At 40.6% G+C, this 23,434-nt stretch overlaps 1 protein-coding gene across 2 annotated transcripts in view; it reads right to left on the bottom strand.

The window, feature by feature from the left end:
- The window catches only part of SFMBT2 (Scm like with four mbt domains 2), a 196,867-nt gene that overhangs the window by 143,426 nt on the left and 30,007 nt on the right, over positions 1–23,434 (bottom strand). For both annotated transcript variants that reach the window (XM_081030161.1, XM_081030160.1), the window contains exons 3-4: positions 20,381–20,475; positions 18,003–18,243 (exon numbers count right to left, since the gene is read on the bottom strand). In XM_081030161.1, coding sequence (XP_080886287.1) covers positions 18,003–18,243; positions 20,381–20,475 — 336 coding nt within the window. The remainder of the gene's footprint in view (positions 1–18,002; positions 18,244–20,380; positions 20,476–23,434) is intronic.

The following is a 23,434-nucleotide window of genomic DNA, read 5'->3' as shown; positions in this document are numbered from 1 at the left end:
TCCAAAATGGCAGGTGCAGCTGGCCTAAGTTTGTGCCTGACGTGTGACTACACACGTCACAGAACACACAGCCTGCAACACTCGCTGTTATCCCTTTGTGCAAAGTAACTGGATCAAAAAATTTTCATCAGCAGCCTTGTATGTAATGTGTTTGTTTTTTTTTCCTTTCTACACACTTGTAGGATCTTTCTGTCCCCAATTATCTAAAACTGTACAATGTTGTGTCTTTCTGAGGGGTTATTTTAATCCCCTATGCTCATCTTAAACAGTTAAAAACACTAACTTTGAGAAAGAGGGTATTTTGCAAAACGTAAGCAAGACACTGCTAATATACTTAAAACAAGCCTGTTAGAACTATCTGTCTCTTGAAAAGATTCTGCATATATTAACTTATAAAGTCATGTTTTTTAAAAAATAAATATAAAAATAAAAATATTAATCTAGGCTTAAAATGATATGCTTACGCACAGAGAAATCCAGAAGCAGTAAATAACTTTATACACTGTTCCAGATACACTGCAGCTTAAAAGCACAGTGAAAAGTGTAGCGGGTGAATCCCAACTATGAGAAAGGCAATCAGAATGGGGACCATTGATGCCTTTAAAAGTTAATACGGGGGAAAGTATATCCCTTATTAAATCAACAGCAAATACTGCAAGCTACAAATCTAAAGTACTCCGACGACTATAGAAAATGCATTTTTGACTCCCAAGCAAAGAAGAAAAGTCATTTGTTCAGTTTTATATTTCAAGCATTTTTCCATTTTCCTTGGTATTTTTCCCAAAATGAAATCGTTATCCTAAAAAACTTTTTCTCAGCTAAATGCGTTGTGGTAGACATTGCTAAGTGTCCCCGAAAAGCTTTTCTCCCCTTCTTTTAGTACAAGAAGCCTCCGCACCCTGGGAGTTGGGGTTAAGAAGGTGGTCCTGTAGCTACGGAGTACATTTCCAATCCTACCTTGCAGCAAGGTATGGCCAGGGGCTACGCTCTGGCCGAGGGAAGGTGAGCAGCTGGCCCTGGACTCTTCCTCTCTGTCCCTCTTTCTTACTGGAAATGTGAGGGATAATCATGCTTCCACTGTGCAGATGTGAAAACACCCAATGGTACAGAACAAAACGGAGAGGACCCAGTGCCTAAAGGACCAACAGAACGGAGGTACCATAGTCCTGAACAGTTCACCTCCAGCCTGTTGTAGGAAAGAGCAATAAACTTCTAAGTGAACACGAGCCGCAGTCTCTTAGGGTCTTATTGTAGCACCAGCTTATGTTGGATCCTAATACATAAACCACACAATCAAGGTTCTCAGGTGATCTGTACGATACAAACCCTCGAGAAACAGAAATTTTGAAAAAGAAAAGCAGAAAGAGGGTCCAGGAAGAAAGAAGAAACGGTACCATAAAATTTAGAAGAAAACTCAAAAATGACCCAATCTCTGTTTCTAAAAATGACTTAAAAATCTTTATAGTACTTTAACACAATATGCCTAGGTATGCAGAGTGCACTTATAATCCTCCAAATGTAAGACAGGTTTCTTTTGATAGGAGAAACTAATAGGATGAGTTTGGAAAACTAAGCAAGCAAGAGTTTCGAAAAAATTTTAATTTAATCTAAATATACTGTACTTAAATATTTGTTAAAGGACTGCTGCCAGCTATGTTAATAGAATTTGTAATTGACGTTTATTTGCTGGTTGGTTATTTATGTGAACATTGTCCCTGCATAAATGCTTCGCAGAAATCTAGCCTTGAAGGGCGGATACATAAATACATACATTTAGCTGAAAGAACCATTAACCAGACTTATAAATCTACAGTCCCATGTACATTAGGGATCTAAAATTAATTTTGATGGCTGACAAATTATGCATTCGATGTACAGATGAAGAATGTAAAAAGTGTTGTCTTCTTCATTTCACAAAACAAATCAATGATTAAATATCATTCCAAATAACACTAAACGAGGCATACAAGTCACCTCTTGTTTGCTAAAGGACAATAAAACATTTAATTCAGAAAGTGAGTCTTAAGTATATTTTATTTTCTTTGGAGATTGTGAAAGTCTGTTTTGCTTATGTTTGAATGTAAGGGGGGGGGAAACTGGTGGGGCTGGGGAATGGTTTTTGCTTTCTGATGGTCTCAAAAGATATCCATCAGATAATTTTCTAAGAAATAAGCTGAACAGAAGCTAATGAGTTGAAATAACTGTCTAGTGTGAAAAAAATAATTACAGATTATTTTAATGGCTATAAATTATTTCTATAATCCACGATGGGCTTTTTGGGAGCTATTAGTCATCATTGTATAAATATGTCATTATGGATTTTTTTAAATTTTGCATTGTTTAATCAACTATACTTAACAGCCCCATCAGTTCTTAAGAAATAATCAGAAAATTAATTGGGGAAACCCTTAAGATCATATTTCTCTTCAATTCTGTAGTGCTTCCCTCTGATTAAATCTCTTTAGAAATATAAAATTTCTAGTAGTTGACTACTGTAAATTCTTACCGCATACCCTAAGAACATTAAAAAAAAATTAAAAAGGTGGGCCTCATTTTGTATACCCATTCAATTCTCAAAGCTGCTGTAACTCAATTTGTGCTAATCTTGGAAAGCAGGCAATTTTTTTTTTAAATGCTTGACATAACTTCTTTTGGAAGGAAAGGCAACTCGTATGAGCCGCAGAATGTTTTGGCGCATTCGGAATGTGAGCTCCTTGGTACATTCAAGTCACGCACAGCGGTACAGTGGACCTGGTCATTTCTACGGCATCTGGACCTTGGGGTCTTGAAGTGTGTGAAGTGATAATCACCACAATAAAGATGAGACACCCACGAAGACACCACTGAAGTGAAGTGGAGTGAAGTGGAGTGAACTGAAGTGAAAACAAGCACTGCACAGCCATGAAAAGACATGGAGGAAACTTAAGTGCATATGACTACAAGTGAAAGAAGCCCGTCTGAAAAGGCGGCATGCTGTCTGATTCCAACTCTGTGATATTCTGGAAAAGGCACAACTACGGCGACCACAAAGATCGGTGGTTGCCAGAAGTTGGGGGCGGAGGGGGGGATGGATAGATGGAGCACAGAGGATTTTTAGGGCAGGAAAACTACTGTGTGATACTATAATGATGGACACATGTCATTCCACATTTGTCCAAACCCACAGAATATAAAACACCAAGAGTGAGCCCTAACGTAAAGGGTAGACTTTGGGTGATGATGACTTCTCAGTGTAAGTTCATCAACTGTAACAACTATACCATCTGATGGGGACGCTGACAATGGGGGTGGCCGTGCGTGAGGTAGGGAGGCGCAGGGGCCTATGGGAAATCTCTGTGCATTCCCCTCAATTTTGCTGTGAACCTAAAACTGCTGTAAAAAATAAAGTCTGTAAAATAATAAACAAAATTAAAAAGTGAATTAAAAAACCATCCTTAGCCAGAAGGATGAAAGAGGAAAAATTAGCATTTCCTCCTACATTCTAAGCATTGCTCTGGGTTTATACAAATCCCATTTAGTACACCAAGCAGTCCTATAGGATCCAGGCTGCATGGGAATACTAAAGGTCACAAAATTTGGAAATAAGGTATCTAGTCCAAGTTCATACATTTAATTAAGTGGTATTAGGATCCAAAATAGGTATTTCTGATTACACATGTTCACAAAGACTTACTTTTATAATAAAATGGATGTGGTTATGTATCCATAAACAAGTAAAACACCAGGCAAAAGTAACTGAAAAAAAGTATGACAGAACTTCTCTGACACCACAGTGGGGGAAGGCATAATCGTCAGTGTCCTGGGCACGGGACTTGCGGCTAAGTGGCCTCCTCTGTACCTTTGGAGCTGCATTTCTAGGCCCCCCCATCCTAGATGCAGGCACTTCCTCACTCATACCTCCCTTGGCCTCCCCTATGGAGGAAGAACCAGTAGAGCCTCTTACAGTTTAAAAAAGGAAGAAAAATTTAAAAAAGAAGGAAAAAACGTGATGCCGAGGGTCCTTCCCACCTCACAGTGCTCTGCAGGTTACAAAGAGCTTTTGCATCTGCCATCAAAGCTGGTGCTGACAAACATGGATGAATCTAGAGAACATTATGTTAAGTGAAATAAGTCAGAAAGAGAAAGACAAGTACCATATGATCTCACTTATATATGGATTCTAAAGAAAAGACTATGTGAATGAACTAATCAGAGACAGTTTTGGGGACGCAGAGAAAAAACCGAGAGTGGTTAGATGGGTGTGTGGGAGGGGGTTGGGGATAAGGGGAAAGGTGAAGGGATTTGGAAGCAGCTGGTAACCACAAGATGGCCTCAGGGTTTTTCTTTTGAAAATTAATTTGGGGAAGGTATTCTATAATGTTGTAAAGATTTTGTTGGGTATCCGATGGACATGCGTCCTATTTGGGAGACCACCTCAGGGATACTGTGGATACCTGATCATGGCATTGTACATCAGAAGCTAAACATTAATGAATGCCAACTATAATTTTATATATGTAATGTGATGGTTCAGTGTGAGGTCGGAGGGATAGTGGATGGGGGGAGGGGGGTTCACAGTATGAGGGATATAAATGATGAACGTCTAAGTATTACCTTGTTTTGTACACCTGAAACTAATAAATAAATTAATTAATTAAAAAAAAAAAAAAAGCTGGTGCTGACAATACCACCTAGAGAGAGCAAGGTCAGGTATTAATTAGCCATTTTAAAGATGCGGAGAGTGTGAAACGCAAAGAGGTGAAGTGACTTTTTTTTCCAAGGTTCCGGTTAGCCAGGCTGCCTGACTCAGGTCAATGCCCTCCACTCCTCCATTTGGGCCTCAAGTGCACTCCTTACTGCACAGGAGTCAGCTCCAGACACACCGATTCATCTTCTTCAAATACCAGCAAAATGTAGACCAGAGGGACCTTTCGACTGAGCCTCCAGCGGATCCCCACAGAAGTTAGGGGCCAGACTTCCATTACCAATCAGGTCAGCCTCCAGCTCTTGTAAATTTCCACTACAGGCTAACCACCTTTGAAAAATGCTTCGCATAAAAAAGATAAAAATTAAAAACGCAAAGGAAGTGCTGTCTCTGAGAAGTTCCCACCTGGACAAGAACACAGATATCACCCAAGTTCCCGAGATTAGAATTTCGCATAAACTTCCGATACCTCTTAGCAAGACGAGAGTGAGATCTTCAAGAGTAAACGGCCAAAGCAGAAATGACAGACAAATAAATAAGTACACTGGTAGCTGTGTACTTATTTAAAACACCCATTTCCCAAAATAAGGTTTTCATCTTAGTGCATGCCAGCAGCCAAATGCTGACTGCATTACATATGCGCTTCATATAAATGCTTAGCAATAGAGCTATATTGTAAAATCCCACCCCAAAGCATCGGGCACACAATAGAACCTCAATAAATAATCCTTCACAGATGGACAAGAAAATTTTCCCATCTCTGTGGCAATAGTAATATCGTTTCAGGACCAGACCAGCTGCTGGTAGCCATGAGGGTTATTCCCCATCAACCCAAGATCTATCTACCTTCTGCCGGCTCTCGTTTTCCTGTCAGGAAAGAACTCCCTGGAGGCAGACTTGCACATACTTGTCTATTACCAAAGGAATCCAATGACTTAAATAAACTCTGTCAAAGCCTAGTTATCATAAATCCTTTCAAAGCCCTGAGAACTTCTAAACACCTAAACTATAAGAAAATATGTCTTAACAAATGAACAAGAAGGGCTGTAGGAAAACACCATCTTTAAAAATCCAGAGTCAGGGACCAGACATGGGTTTAGGGCAGGTCACAAGTCATCCTATTTGTCTCAAGGATGGGCATATGTGAAATATTTAGAGACCTGCCAAGCTCAGGCAACAATTCAGGACGAATGTACACCTTCTTACAGATTGTAAAAGGCAAATATTTGCCCAGGAAAGAAGAAGGGATTCATCAGCTTTTGACAACAACACCATTCTTCAAACTTTCTTGCTTCCTTACCCCCTTCAAATAATTATGAAAAACTAATGCTCCCCACTCACGTATTTTCAATTCAGTATTCAAGAAGTTTTCATTTGTGTAAGTATTTGCAAAGGATGTCATTTCCTATGGACCGTACATATGACATTTTAAATAACACTGCTACATCACTCCCATAAATATATTCAATAGAATGATCTGATCCCTTCCATTACATATTTTAAAACAGACATGGATAACCATTACTTTAATAGTCAGTTTGCATAGTGTTCCTTTTTCTCCTTGAAATCATAGATCCCTTCCACATCCCTCAGACTCTTACCCTAATGTAATATCTTTTTATTCCCAACAGTCTTTTATCACTCATGCCATCCTACTTCTCTGTAACAACAAAGTTTGCATGGTGAGAGGTGACTACCAGATGTAGTGTGGTGATTGCATCGTAAAGTATATAAATGTCAGATCACTGTACTGTACATCTAAAACTAATAATGCTTTATGCCAACTGCACGTAAATGAAAAAAAATATATACAATGAAACTTTTTTAAATGTCTCTGACCATAAACTAACAATGTTCTTTTGTCTTAATTATTAAAATTATTTTCAGTCTTGATCAAAGCAACATAAATAACACTGCAAAGTTTGATGATTAAACATAAAAATGCAGTAGTCTCCCTTATCTGAGGGGAATGCCTTCCAAGACCCCCAGTGGATGCCTGAAAGAACAGACAGAACCAAACACTATATATACTATGTTTTTTCCTCTACATGCATACTTATGATAAAGTTTAATTTATAAGGTAGGCACATAAGAGATTAACAATAAAATAGAACAACTATAACAATATACTGTAATAGAAGTTATGTGAATGTGGTGTGTGTGTGTGTGTCTCTCATAATCAATCTGATCCCCAACAGGGCTACTGAGTGAGGAACATGGAGGGAGTGTGAACAGCATGCAGACTCTGGACAAAGGATTGATACATAGCAGGGCAGCATGAGATTTCGCCTCACTACTCAGGACAGTGCACAATTTAAAACTCACAAATTATTTATTTCTGAAATTTTTCATTTAATATTTTCGGACTATGGTTGACCGCAGATAGCTGAAACCATGGGAAGTGAAACTGTGGATAAAGAAGGTCTACTGTCAATTGTTGTTCCTTAATGTTAAAGTGGGAAGGTTGGTATGATGCCCTGAGTAGGGGAGGGTTCATTTACACCACCGATGTTTGTGTTCAGTGTCACAAAGGCAATGCACCATGGTGCCATTCTTCTCTCAAGTGGGAGAAGGAAGACTGGGATGGGTGAGGCAGGAAAGGACACCAACGGTCGATTTCAGGGAACAGAAGAACTTGAGGATCTGGAAACTGACTCCCTAAATTGAACCAGATCAAGGAACCCTTGGAAAGACGTCTGGATCTCCATATAATTTGTATTCTATAGAGGACATGAGAAATCCAGCATAAGAACCTTGAACAGGCCCACGCATAACATACACACGGCCCAGGCAAGAGTATAAATGGAAATATTTTAAAGCTATTAAGCAAGCAAACAGCTGTGGAGTAAAGTATGTCTTACGCTTTTATGCTGACAAATATATCTTCATAACGATAGAATCAAAAAGTATGCAAAAAGCAATGGTTTACATATAACTGAAAGTTGACAAAATGCCAAAGATGACTAAATTTAATTATGATGACAAGCGTCTGGGTGTTCTGTTGATGGCTTAGCAATGTTTGGATGAGTAATAAAATAAAGACTTACATAATTCATACATTATTATATTTTACTCCATAAAATTTATTTTCCTTGCCTTCATCTCAGCAAAATCATCACCTATCCAGTTTAAAAAAAAACTCCAGATCTCCATATAATTTGTATTCTATCACAGAAATTATCTAAGGGATTAAACAAAATATAATTATATGTAGTCTATATAATTTTAATATTTTTAATCAAAAAATGTAAACTAAAGTGCAAAAATCAAAATTTTAAATTATTTTATTTGTTCAGAAAAGCTACATTCCCTCTAAAAATGCTAGGTTATCTACCGAAATTAATAGGAAAAATACAAACTATAGTGCATATCAAAATTTTTATCTAACATAATAAAATTAAAAACTTCATGTATTTTGAGATTTTAACCTTATTAAATGTATTTATAACAATAAAACTATCCACAATTTTAGTACTAAATATCCATTGAGTTGCCAATGTGAAAACCCAATGTCACTCTTCATACGTGTCATGTCTAGAGCCATATATTAAGCATGTGAAAGTATGAATTTATGTTGTAAAATATTTAAACTTTGTAAAACAAAAAAATATAAATTGTTTTTAATATTGTAAAGTATTCCTTGGCCAACCTACACAACTGTCGAAAATTCTGCATGGAACAGAAGCATGGTTCTAGAAGATCAGCATAGCTTTAGAAAAAAGGCGTGGTCCTGGATAGGCAGCATGGCCTTGGAAAGGAGGCGTGTCCCTAGACTGGGGGTATGGAGCTGATTGGAGGCATGGCACTGAATGGGGGCGTGGCACTGAATGGGGGCGTGGAGCTGAACGGGGCGTGGCACTGAATGGGGGCGTGGAGCTGATTGGAGGCATGGCACTGAATGGGGGCGTGGCACTGAATGGGGGCGTGGAGCTGAATGGGGGCGTGGCACTGAACGGGGGCGTGGCACTGAACGGGGCGTGGCACTAAATGAAGACTTGACACTGAATGGAGGCGTGGCCCTGAATGGGGCGTGGGACTGAATCGGGGCATGGCCATAGAACCTCAAGCCATGATAGGAGATGTAGTAAGAAGCAGTAGGAAGTCAGAGGCTTGCTGAAGAGCTCAGAGTTTCTCATAACAATGAGAAAAAGTGGGAGACGCTCGCCAGTCCAACAGGCTAAAGGGCAGTCAGAGGCATGATGGACACTGGACAGACAGCACCGAGGGCGCGTGGCTTAGAGCAGGAAAACACGGAGGCTTCTCTCGCTGGCTTTACATTAGTCATTCATTAGGGTATTAAAGAGTCCACTAGAGCAGGCACCGGGGCTGGATAGAAGCTGAGCTTGCTGTGTCCATGGGGAGCAACCCAAGCCAGGATCCCTAGATGGGGTCGTGGGGGGCAAAGGGAGGAGAACGGACATGAGACGGAGCTGTGACAGTTAAGGAAATAAAGGAATAACAATGAGAAAAAGAGACAGGAGGCCAAGAACCCACAGAACTAACTCACCCTCACCTTCCACCCAGAATTAAACACACACTTGATTTAGAGTACACATGCTGCTGGATTAAGAAGCAGGAGAAAATAAATTCATTTATGACTAACACCAAAAAGGAAAATTTCATAGTGTCGCTTTGTGCTTACAGTTTTCATGCAGCGCAGAAAAACCCAAATAGCATCTGATACAATTTACATAACTTTACATAATCTCGTAATTACCATTCGTCAAGGAAGATGCAGACTGAAACTCTTCCATTTATTTGCCTCCAAAACTGACAAAATGGAAAACATTCTGGACAAGTAGCTTTCCACCCTCTTAAAAATCCCAAGGAGCCGATTCTACAACTTTTCTTATAATACTTTCCCCATATTTCAAGTCTGAACATTCTAAAGTCTTACTGACACAGGAAATCAATAAACAAATATTTACTAACCCCTGCTATTTTCAAAGCATTGATTTCAGAACTTGGAGGGGGGGAGGGAATTCCACCCTTAGCTTAAAATCTATTTCAAGCTGTCTGACCTGGAGACAAGTTATTTACCCTTCCTAAGCCACATTTCTTTCAAATGTAAAACAAGAATAATACCAGCCAGTTTACAAGGTTGTTATAAGGATAGGGTTAAATTTAACTAAATTTTAACTAAATTTAGTTACTTGGCACATAGTAGGTACACAATAAAAATATTTGGTGGGTGAGAGGAACTGGTTTTAATTGGATAGCCATGAAGCAAACATGCTAATATTCATGATTAATATAGTCACTGGGCAAGAAATGATAAAGGGCTATGTGGTATATAGTGTGATTAAAAAGACAAATACAAATATCAATCAGGGATTTACAGGAGGAAAAACTATAATTTTTTACTGATAAACAATTGTTCACCACCACCTGTACAAAGGTTTTTGATTTCTATGAGGACCATTTAGTCTGCTTTGTTTTTTTTCCTTCCAGAGACTTTAAAAACAAACAAAAACAAACAAAAACAGTTTTTTAGGCTTATGTTCATAAAGCGTATTTACTTCAGAGTCCTTCCATAAATTTCATTCATTGCCCTTTGAATTCTTACATTCAGAGCATTTTTGAGCTGAAGGAAACCTTAGTGATCAGGTGGCCCAGCTCCGTGTTATAAGATGGAGCCTAGCAACCTTGAGGTGACAGTGGCTGCACAAGGACATGTGTGGGTCTCCTGTTCCATGCCCAACACATGAGTATAAACCCAGATGCCCACACGGCCTGAGCAGATGAGAGCAAGGAAGCAGGGGACAGAAGGTCTGGAGAGTAAACAAATGGCTGCCTGAAGAGGCAGGTGCTCCGGGAAGGGCTGCAGGTCCAACGCGCCTGCATCCTGTTTTCAAGCGGTGCTGACAACCAAAACTTTTAAACAAAATGATTTGTAAATGGTAAATACCAAACTTATTTCAAAATACTGTTTAGGAACAACACAAACAAATAAAGAAACAAAAACTCACAGACATAGACAATAGTCTAGTGGTTACCAGAGGGTAAGGGGGAGGGGGTGGTACCTTCGTAAAAGGGATCCAATATATGGTGATGGAAGGAGAAATGACTGGGTGGTGAACACACAATGGGATTTATAGATGACGTAATACAGAATTGTACACCTGAAACCTATGTAACTTCACTAACAATTGTCACACCAATATACTTTAATTTTTTAAAAAAACTGTTTAAACCAAAACATTCACACACTCCCTCATGCACGAGCATACACACACATTCATCCACATATACAAAAGCACACTCATGCTCACACATGCATATAAACACGTTCATGCATGCTCATGCACACATATGCTCATCCACATACGAATACACATCCACTTGCTCACACACATACACTCACCCACACATACAAACACACACACACACTCACCCACACATTTGCAAGCCAAGTCCACTCTGGTCTACACCATGGTGAATCTGTACACAGGCTCTCCATCTGACCAAATAGGACTCGAAAACATGTATATTATTTTTAAAGGGCCATAAATGCCTGGAGAGAGGAGTACTCTCTTTCCTACCTGAATATTCCTTCTTTCACATACCATAATCAAAAATGGCTTTTCAAAAGAGGATACTAACTTCCTTTTTAAAAATATATATCCATGACTTTTAGTTTATTCGCTAATTATTAAATGCATCCTACCCTTTCTTATAACAATGTGTTTGTTTCTCTTTACATTAAAAGACCGAACAATTAGTGAGTCTATCCCTGTGCTTCTCTCAGCCCCACTTAGGATCAATTTTGCTCTTTGAGTTTTTGGCATGTTTCCCCGAAAATAAGACCTAGCCAGACAATCAGCTCTAATGCATCTTTTGGAGCAAAAATTAATATAAGACTTGGTCTTATTTTACTATAAGACCAGGTGTAATATAATATAATATAATATAATATAATATAATATAATATAATATAATATAATATAATATAATACAATACCAGGTCTTATATTAATTTTTGCTCCAAAAGATGCATTAGAGTTGATTGTCCAGCTAGGCCTTATTTTGGGGGAAACATTGTACTTAATTTTCTTGTTAATACACAAATGAATTCCAGTTACAATTTAAGACTGCCGATGAAGACAATGGAATTGTTTAGGTTTTGTTCATGCTACTAAAATATTTAAATAATAAAATATGAATTGTAAACATCGATATTGTCACATAACACAATCAAATTCTACTTCTCAGAGTCTGCAGTTAAACCTGTCATCAGGTCACTTTATAGTCCTGTGCACCACCTGCCAGCATCTCTTACTTTCCAGTCAACTACAGCAAAAAAAAAACACAAAACAAAACAAAAAAAACAGTTCCCCAAAACAGTCCTAGGACCAGGCTTCAGAACCTGGCAGGATCTACCCCGTAACATAAGGCCATACTCACACTTTCTCCTAACACTTCATGAATAAACATCCCTTTATTCAAATAAGTTATATAATAACTAACTCTGGTATTTTTGATTCAACTTGGAATGATAAATAGAGTCATTCTGGCAAGACGGCGGTTTGCAATTCAAATTACAGAAATTTTCATAATGGGAAAAATAAAAATTAGTAGCATGATTCCTAAGGCACCTAATTCCAATACTTTTATTGCAACAGTAGAAATGCAGAGAACTACTTCTCGGTGTGTAAGCCGAGGGGTTTTAGGTGGACTGGTATCATCACACATCTTGACCTGCAATCTTACAGCCTTCCTTTCTGGGGACTGGCAGGCACCGGCTAGAACGCCCCCAACCCGACACGTGAAGAGGCGCTGCTGCTACTTGTCAATAAATAACACTGCCACAGTCACTGGATTAAATGACTTCCTTACATTAGCACCATAAACAATAATTATTTGTCAGCTGCCCTTTGTGAGCTTTGCGTGTGCTTATGAATAAATCAAGCCCTACTGATTTACTAAGCCAAAACGTTTACATTTTGCTCCTGTAAAAAGAGCTATAATCCTCCACTGCTCTTAGTGAGGCTGCTATGGAGTATGTTTCTTAATACTTTTAATAGGAAAGATTAGTACCAATTAGCTCAGGAGCAGGAATACTGCTTTCTGAACGGCCAGTTGGCCACTAAACCCAGGTCTCTCTAAACGTGTCCTTATTAAGGGCACTCTCTGTCCGCTGATGGGAATTACATCTTAATGAAACACAGTGGCGCTGCTGTCATGCTATTTCCTTCCTTGTGACATGTAACATAATAATGACGGCCTGTATTGATTCGAAGATTAAATTCATGTAAAAGAGCAAGGCAGGAAAATACAGGATTGTAAAGAATGCTACATGCTTGGTAAAACTATCATCAAAAATCATACAATGAGTCTTTCAGTGCAGTGATGTTAGAAGATGTAGGACAACGTTGGACAACCCAAAATGTCCTAAAACATCTGGGGCGCCACAATCTTCGTCTGACCACGGGAGGCAATCCTCTCCCTTCTCTCATTAATGGGCAAAGTCTCCCCAGACTCCCAGCAGCCTGCTTAATTAGTCCGTGTTTTGAAGCCCTTGTCCTGGATGATTTAACTCCACTTCCATGGATCTTTCTCACACAGGGACGACGACTGCCCGTTCTCTGGGTTCCATAGGGAAACTGGAGTCTACAATTCCTCACTGAACAAGATACTATCCATTGCAGGGGACTACGGACCCTGGTGCTCACAATAATTTCCCAGCCCAGTTTCTAGTCCCTGAACCCACTGAAACTCCATCATCCCCAACAGAAACCTGGAAACCTGACTTCTGTTCTTCCTGCTAATTTCCTGGGCTAGATTTCCATAGACCCTCATTCCAAAGCAAACTCCATTCCTCTTACATACATGGGGAAAACTAGCACCTTCTCCCTCCTTCCTTCCTGTACAAGGATCTCAAACCAAGGCATGTTAGGCTGGAAAGCTCTTTAGAGATTACATACCATAACCTCCTCACTTCAAAGATTCGAAAATTGAGAGGGGACTCACCCATGTAGGTAAACCAATGCCTAAGGCAGGATTAGAGCCCCACCTCCTGGCTCCAACCACCATGCTCCTCCCTTGAAGCCATGCTCCCCATTCTCCAACCCCAATGCCTGAGATCAGTAACAAATCCCTCTATCACCAAGAGGCATCCCAAACAAAAACATCACGGATTGCTTGAACTCGTGTTAATATTCCGCAGTGCCTTTGCCTTTCAAAGTGAATTGCCACAAAGACTGACCAGGTACAGCTGGAATTTACAACAATATTAGCTCTCTCAGACAGAGAAACACATGAACAAGAATCCCCATTCAAAAATAGATTCAACGATCCCCAGTGGGACAAAGCAATAATTATCCTGCACTACACCGATCAATAAAACCTTTTGCCCCATGAACGTGCTGTTTTCTGACTTTGTTCTCTGCACCAAAGATTTGCATGTCTCATATTGATTACCTACCAAATTTTTTTAAAGTTCTTTAAAACAAGCAATAAAGAAATTCTCAAAATTAGCATAAGTTGTTACTGTTTGTAGGGCCTTCCAATCCTTTAGTCACATTAATGGTTTCCCTCTTTACATGGTTTCCCCACTTTTCATTGTGAATTTCTCATTTTAAGTGTGTCTGTGTCTTGCCTAATAGCACAAAGGCAGTCAGAAACAAATCTGACGGTGTTTTGGAAACTGTCACTGCGGCCACATTTTTCATCCAAGTGAGAAAGAAGAATTGATGAATAAACTATGCCCTCTTCCTCAAGCAACAACATGGATTTTTACCAAATGATCACATTAGCTCTTAAGAGTGTTAAAATTCAGTACACTGCAAGTTCTCCCTAAAACTTTTCACTAAAGACTCTTTAAATGAAACCATCTTGCATCCTTTCCAAGGGCACTTAGCTACTAAAGTGTCAAACTTTAAGAGTGAGTCATGAATAAGCAAGGACAGTGAAAGGGAAGGCTGCAGCCAGGAGTCAGGACCTGCGTCTGGGTCCCCTTCTGTGTCCCTCTCTGGCAGTGCCCCCAAGTGTGCTTCTGCTCCCTTGGATCAATGCATGTCTGCTTGTACCCTCCTGAGTGTATGTGGCCTTTGTGTACAGAGCGGGGCAAATGGGAAGGTCTATAATTCTCTAACTAGAACTGCTATTTTCCCAATATTCTATCAGTACAATTCATCCATCCATAATGGTTGATTTTATGGAAGATCAGAAATCAAAGTGAAATTAATAATTTATTTTGCCGTGTATAAAGCGCTCCAATGTACCCACATTTTTGGCCCAAACTTTCAGGGAAAAATATCTTTTAAGTTTTCAATTCAAATTTGTATTTGTTTACATTTGGGTACTTGTTTTTTGTATTGTAAAGGAATTCTAACGTTTATTTTTTAACATATTATGGTATAAGAAATTTTATATAACAAATAATTACAAAACACCAGAACAGATACAAGGTACAAGAAATTTTATGTCCCGGTAACAAATTTACAATATTTACGCATCACAGAGGGCCAAGAACTCTTCGTCATTGCAAGTTCATCATAAATTCAACAAAACCGATTATCGTATTCCGGGGAATTATTTTGTATATGGATATCATTATTTATTTCTAGAGTTACACTTTTAACTCATAAGCATAAACAAAAGAATTAAAAACATTTACATAGATTCAGAATTAGCATTACCCATGTACAAGGCGCATCCTTATTTTTCCCTCAGAAATTTGGCCAAAAAAGTTGCATTATACACCGCAAAATATGATATATAATACATTCTCGCCTCAGTGGCTGTTTTAATTCAAAGCCAGATGAAATAGTAGTCAGCCTTTAAGAAGAAGGAAATCTGTCACATGCTACCACAAAAGGACAAATGTTACAGGATTCCACTTCTCTGACGCATGTAAAACCATCAAACTCAAAGAAGCAGAAAGTAGACCAGTGGATGCCAGGTACAGAGCAGGGGAGGGGGAGTTACTGTTCCGGGGGTATAGGGTTGCAGTTATGCAGGATGAAAATGCTCCAGAGATCTGCTGTACACCATTATTACAGTTAGCAATAATGTACCACACATTTAAAATGTTGTGGAAAAGGTAAAAATAAATAAATAAAAATGTCACTTTCCGCACAATTTAAGCTGGGCCTGGGACTAAGACAAGATTACCAAAAGCATTACAGGATAGTGTTTACCCTATTCCTTGCTTATGCAGAACTAGAATGGGAGCTCAGAATAAAACCTGACCCATTAACAACCATTCTCCAGGGCTCACCTGAAAAGCGCTCCTCAACAGAGGTCAGAAATAAAGGCTCACACTTCTATGTATAAAGACCCAACCAAAACTGGAGGTGGGGGGAAGTGATCAAAGTCCTCTACTCAAAGAACCACACAATTCAAAGTACAGTTGCACCCAGATGTCCAACAATTGAGAAATGGATAAAGAGAATGTGGCCCCTCCATATGATGGAATATGATTCCACCATAAAAAGGAATGAAGTCCTGACCCATGCTACAATATGGATCAGCTATGAATAGAATATGCTGAGTACAGGAAGCCAGACACAAAAGGCCACAAATTATAGGATTCCATGGATGCAACAAGTGCAGATAAAACAAGTCTATACAAACAGACAGCTGATTCGTCACTGCCAGAACCTGGGGGTAGGGGGAAATAGAGAGTGACTGTTAACTGGGTACAGGGTTTATTTATGGGGTGATGGAAATGCTCTGGAATTAGACAGTGATAACAGCTGCACAACCTTGTGACTATACTAAAAATCATCGAACTGCACACTTTCAAGGGATGAAGTTTATACTGTGTGAATTATATCTCATTGAAAACAATCAAAAAGTAAAAAGAAAACAGTCAATATGGGGCACAGTTGCAAACATGATACGCATTATGGGCGCATGAGGCCTTATGAGCAAAGCCAGGATGAGACCTCAGGTGCCTAAGGAAGCATTAGATGAGCTGCCATCTAAGGAGGAAGAGGAGAGAAAGAGGTCCTAGGCATAGGAAAGAGCAGGCGCAAAGAACCAAAGGAGAAGAGAACAAAGACCTTTGCTCCCTTGCTTCTGAGACAATAAAGGGTCGAGGTGTTAGCAGAGACCAAGGCAACAGATTTAATCCTTACACATCACATAAATGCAGCTCAAACTCACGCATTTATTAAGTCCCTCTCTTTAGCAGGATCTAAACAAAACAAAGGGAAGTAAAACACAAACAAACAAATAAAAAAACCATAGGCCATTCCAACCTAACAAAAAAACAACTATCAAAACTTAAAAAGGAAGATAAAATTCAAGTGCTCCGAAAGATGAAAACAATTGTGAATGTGGTAGACAAATAAACCTTGGAATTCAGCTCTAAAACTTTGCAGATCACTTCCCAGTAAAAATCTCCATTCAAAATGAAAAGTGGCAAGCAGATGCTAAGAAGACACCCCACGTGCCTGAGAATTAGCACCAAAAGTCTTCAAGCATAACTGCTGCCATGTAATAGAATGAAACACAGAAGGGAGGGTGTTGAGATTCAAATATTCACCAACTTGGTTTTTTTCACTTTCTTGATCAGACGAGTTCCTGTGATGCATTTGTCACATGCTGCCCCTTCTTTGACAGCAGGGTTTTTGAACTACTGGCCATCTGAGCCCAACAATTCTTTGCTGGTTGGCTGTCCTCCCCACTGTAGGAAGTTGAGCAGCACTGGTCTCCTCCCACCAGATTCCAGAAGCTCCGCCCTCCTCTCCCTCTCACAGCCACTACTGCTTCCAGACATTGTCACATGTCCCCTGGAGGGTGAAAATGCCCCAGTAGGGAGCCACTATTTTTCTAGCAACTAAATGGTTCTAATCTATACAAGCTTTGACAATTCCCTGGAAAGCAATGTCATGTCTCCTCATCTGTTTGATTTCCCACACGCTCCACACCCTGACAGCCTCCCCACAAGAAGGCAGATTAAAACTTAGACCTGTTTCAGATGCTTTACAGCACTGTTCATAATGTCAAGTGTTAAAGCCAAAAAAAAGCAACATAAGCCATCACCCACGGGCAATGAGACTTCAGCCCTCAGCTTCCCTTCGGCCTCCTTTCCTACCTCTAACCACCCACGTGAGGATAAAGCTCCAGGACCTTGTCTCATCACAGCCCGTGCTTGGCTCAGCTGTCACGATCAGCTCTGACATCTGAAAACGCACCCAGCAACCCCTCACTCCGGCACCCTCAAGCTAAGGAAACCTAGGAAGCCACCTATAAAGCGCTAGACCTTCCTTCTAAGTCCGTGATGGCACGGTGACGGGCCTTTCCCTACAAGCATCGTGAAGGAGGACGGCCGTAGGGCCAGCCTGTCGCCCGGGCACACGGGGCTCACCATCCGGGGGCATCAGGGCCTTGTTGTTCTGCGTGCACCAGCCCACGGGGTGCAGGTCCGCTATCACCACGTCACACCAGAAGTCGGCACGGCGGTCCTCCCCGTAACCACAGTAGCGCAGAAGCAGCAGCTGCCCGCAGGTGGTGATGACAGTGGCCACCCAATATGTGTCCGGGTTGTTCTTATTGGCCACTTCCAACTTCATCCCTGGCTGGAAGTTGCTCTGAATGCTGATTTCAACCTGAAGGAACCGGAAACACAGCAAAACCATTATTATACCAGACGCATACATCGGAAGAGTACCAGACCTGTTCAAAACGCAGCACCTGCAAACAGTATTTCTGCTGCCCTACAACAGCACTAAGGGAAACGTAATGTGAGCCACCAACGTGGCACTAAATTTCCTAGTAGCCACATTTAAGAAGAGAAAACAGATGGAATTTTAATAAGGTGTTTTATTTAACCCAACGTCATCACTGCAAGATGTAATCAATATAAAATATATTATTGAGATTATTTGCCAAGGAAGCCTCTGAAATCCGGTGTGTGTTCTACACTTACGGCACAACCCAATTTGAACAACACACTTTCCATGTGCTCAACAGCTGCAGGTGTAAGCAGTATAGCCTTAGAGAATGGATTTTCTTTTTTATTAATGAATGAAGGATTATAGTCTATTAGTATTTCCCAGCCCTGCCCCCCAAAGAAAGTTGTCCAGTCTGGTTAAAAAAAAAAAAAAAAACCACCACTAAGGCATCTGATCTCCATGAGTAGCAGCTGCTTAAGAGGTGATGGGATTACAAATGGCTCGTTCAAGGAGCCCATGACACTTTTCCTTTACACATGGCACACAGGCCTGGGGACACTGTGCTTCCTAAAAGGCACTCTACGGTGATTGCAAGGGAGGTGGGAGACCTGGTTGGATTAAAGCGAACAGGAGAGACTCCATATGGAAAGATATTGATCACTTACTGGTAAAGAAGGAAAGGAAAACGGTGTCAATCAATATCTCTTTCCCAAACTGCCTCAAGGAATCTAACCAAGTCATCCTAGAAATACTTTTACCTCTTGGTTTCATTAAATGCCACAACCACACTCAAAATAAACTAAGAATTAAAACATTATGAGTGTCCGTATAAAAAAGAGACTTGGGAATGTAATCTATTTTTATAAGGCCATGCAAATTTAATAAGGTCTTAAATTCCTTTTCTAAAGAACACCTCCAAAAAGAATAAAATGTTGCATTAAAATAAAAAAACCCAAGTTCTGCTTTCTTAATTCGGCAAGAGAGCCAAAAGCAAGGACAGATTGAAAAAAAAGCCCCAATTTGCTTACGACACTCAGGCTAAATCTTTGCCCTGGGTAGCCCAGTGGAAAAAAATATTTCTCAGAATTAAATTTTCATTTCCAGTAAAGCAATACTAATGATGAAAAACTTAGGTCCTAGAAATGTAGTCTTTTCTTGCTAATGATATATTGCCAAAATCTTATATAGAAGCAAAAATCTGATACAAACTCAATCTTTAATTTCCTGGGACTTGCCCTCTGCTAGGCATGCGATTTGCATTGTTCAAAGAAATCATTATAAGCGTGATTCTTTGGCTTGAACCAAATGTTTTCTGCATATTTATGGTATTTCCTCTAATTTGACTTATCTTCCCACAAAAGGCTATAAAACTTTTATGCATCCTTTCACAATAAATACATACAGCCATTACACCTCCGAAGAAGACATTCCACTTATTTGCCTCGTTTGCTGGCTTTTATTTATTTTAATCAACCATACCATGTCAGGCTGTGTGTGTGCCTTTCTGCAGCAACGGCTGTCTGTCAAATTTGGCTTTTTGAAGTACAGAACGAGGCAAAACACCCACTGAGAACCTACCCTGGGCCCAGCCCTGTGTTATCCTGTTCCCTCGAAAATAAGACTTAGCCGGACAATCAGCTCTCATGCACCTTTTGGAGCAAAAATTAATATGAGACCTGGTATTTTATATTACATTATATTATATTTATTATATTATATTATATTATATTATATTATATTATATTATATTATACTGGTCTTATAGTAAAATAAGACCAGGTCTTATATTAATTTTTGCTCCAAAAGATGCATTAGGGCTGACTGTCCGGCTAGATCTTATTTTCAGGGAAACACGGTAGATGAGATAAGCTATAAAGGACAAAGCCCATCTTACCTGTAGTTATCTGTGGAAAGCATACGAATTTCCCCATCTCCTCTTTATTTTTAGGAAATTTTGGCTGAATTTCCCTTTTCTTCTCATTCCCTTTCTCCCAACTAGGTTTGGCATCTTCCTGCAGACTCTCCTCCCTCCCTCCAAATGCAGAGCAGAGAGAGAAGGGGTGCTACGTACGTGTTTGAACGATGTGTGAGGGGCTGCACTGGCACCCATTTCTTCCAAGTACTCGCCCCAGTTAAAGCCAATTTCCTCCAAGCTTGAACCTTCTTCTGTTGAAAGACCAAAAACAAAAGACTATCAAGGCCAGAGTGCAGAATGGAAAGGCACTGGCCTCCAGTGAAGACCAGAAAAGCCTTAACATGAGACAACGGATTCAACGGTTTAGGAGGATATTGTTGAATTCTTTTCATAGCTTCGGTTTGCTGATTTGAGAAACAGTTGACTGAAGAAAGGAAACACTGAAGAAATTCTGCTTGGATACCATGACAAAATCAAGGGTAACGCTAAGTACTCTTAGGCAAATGAAATGAGATGTGCTTCATTTCAGCCACTGTGGAAATGACATTCTTTGGGTAGGTTTGGGGACAAAGTGAAGGAAACCACTGGGCACTGAGTAAGCCCCGTGATGTATATCCTGGCACTGGCATCTTTGTCCCCTGGCTACCTGTGGGACATAGCTGAGGATTATGCAGTAATAGCATAGATTGTTAGTGTCATAAGGGACTTTAGAAAGCATTAATGTCATTTCAAGGGGATGGGGGACATGAGGCCCAGAAGGATTGTTTAAGTGTGTGAGGCCATTTGGCAAGTTAAGGACAGAAACTGACCAGCTGCAGACAGACCCAATGCCCACCCTGTCCAGGGTCTGCTCTGCCATCTTCCGCCGTGACGGAGCTCTCAGGGCAAGGCACACCGGGAGAAACCAACAGGAGTGTTTCTCCGGTTACAAGGATCGAGAAGTACAATCAAATGCATTAGATGGCTCTTATAATGATCCCTATTTTGGCTCTGAAGGAAATCAAGTAATTCCCGAAACATTCAAGACTGTATGTAAGATATAATCTGTATAGTTGAAAACCAAATAACTTGTTTTAAAGTACAGCACAGAGAACATCAGTGTTGTGTCAGTTTCAAATGGAAAGCAATAATACATTTTAAACATTATTTTAACCTATCGTAAGAACAGAACATACAGAAGAGCTGTTAAAACACGCAAGTAAGAGCTTCAAAAGTTTAGATTTTTCTTTTCTTGCTCAATAATGTCCAACCGTGTACGTCCTACTAGCAAGAGCCCACTTCACTGGCCAAGGACAAATACTGCTTTCCATCCTGCTATTTACACAGAAGTGGTACAAGGCAGGTGGGCCATGGGAACCAGAGATGCGAGAGTCTAAGAAAGCCTTGTTCTCGGAGGCTATCACTACTTTGTTCTGATACTTTTAAATTAGAAGAAAACGACTTTTATTGTGATACTCTGTATAGTCTCAGAACTTGGTAGAAGAGGATAATTTTGGTAAAGTCAGAATATGCTAAGTAGAAAGGCAGTTACCTTCAATTTTGTCTTCTAAATCAAAGTTGCTTAAAACTGCCTCCTTAAATTATACGTCCAAAAAAAAAAAAAAAATTATACGCCCACCAAGTGGTTTATGGTCAAATGTCCAGGAAAATAAAAAGCCATCTGAAGAGAAAACCTTCCCCTTGTATCTCTCCCAACCTTCTGCTTTACCCAGGGACTTACGCCCCCTTCTATCAGAAAAGCGCTCTCTGAAAAAAGTTAGCAGGTTCTGCAGCCACCAACTAACAAGGGTGCCAGGCGGTTCCCAGCCGGTAGGACGCAATGAGGCAAACCCAAAGAGAAAGCAGTCATATTCTGGAAAATACATGTGGTGTCACCCGAAGCCCTGCCCGCAATTCTTCCCTCCCAGACACCACTGGACATCCAGTACCAAGTTTGCTTTTCGGGCCACTAGCCAGACGCATCACATCGGCACTACTTCTTTGTCAAGATGACCGGGAGCCATATCTACCTAACTTGGTAGCTAGTTGGTAGCTCACTTGCCGCATTTTGTTTGCACCCTACCTGTCCTGCCTCAGCTCAGCCCATGCTGGCTGCAGGCCCTGCCTGGCCCAGCCCAGGTCAGACACTTCCAGCTCCACAGTGACCACACACCACCACTGCAAGGTCATTAACAGCCGTGCAGTATTGGGGTGTCAGCTCTCTGCTCATTGCTTTACATGCATCACCTCCTTACTCCTCCCAAGAACCCTGACAGATGGGTACTATACCCCCATCTCACAGAAGAGATGACAGGAGTCCAGAAAGGCTAGAGGCACTGCGGTCACACAACAGTCCAGCTAAGGAGACAGGAGTACAACGTAGGTGTCCGATTCCAGGCTGGACTTCTGACAAGGCACCTTTTGGTGTCATTCTCCTGCCTGTATCGTGTATCAGACACCTCCATTCATCACCACCACCTGCTTCTCCACCTGGAGACTCCAAGACCCACTTCTCTGTCTTTCTGAGTTAGTGAGCATCAGAGCATTCCAGAGCCAATCAGCCAACGAGAAGACACAGGGCTGGAGGCTCCAGCCACCTTCGGAGAGCAGAACACGTCCCCTGGGGCCTGCTTGTAAAAGAGGAGAGAACCAGCGTGAAGACATGGGCATAAAATTCAGTTCTGGGTCCACGGCAGCAGGAGATCCTAGGGGAACTCCTGGATGAACATTTTCTGACAATTAACAGCTGCTAAAAAATGAAACAGGCTTTCCTAGCGAGTGATCAGTTCCTGCCCATCAGAAACATTCGAGACTGAGACGTTAGGAGCCGCCTGCTACAGGGGGTGCCCGGATTAGAAGGCCTTGATGAACCTCATCACCAGGACCAGAAACAACCCAATGAGTCTCTCTTCTAAGCAGTGGTGAGAGTAAGGCCACAGCCTCCCTTTCTCCACTTCAACTGTGAGATCATTCCTTACAGCTCTTTCTTCTTCATAAAAGTCTAATCTAGGCTATCAGCATCTTACCAACAATTTTGTTTCCACCAAATCTGAATTCATTACAAGCCACGTTTCCAGTCTCTTCTCCCAATACAGTAAACAGTAGAAACTTTCGCACTCCCTCCGGTATTCATTCATTAGGGTTAACCAAGAGAGGAAAAGGTACCACTGTGACTCCCATTGTGTGTGTCAGTAAGATGAGTGCTGAAAAAAGCTGTTAGCCTTTGCTGTC

Source organism: Rhinolophus hipposideros, assembly GCF_964194185.1.
Source record: "Rhinolophus hipposideros genome assembly, chromosome: 1".
Lineage (NCBI taxonomy): Eukaryota > Metazoa > Chordata > Mammalia > Chiroptera > Rhinolophidae > Rhinolophus > Rhinolophus hipposideros.
The sequence above is the reverse complement of the archived record's forward strand: the minus strand, read 5'-3'. Positions and strand labels throughout refer to the sequence as shown.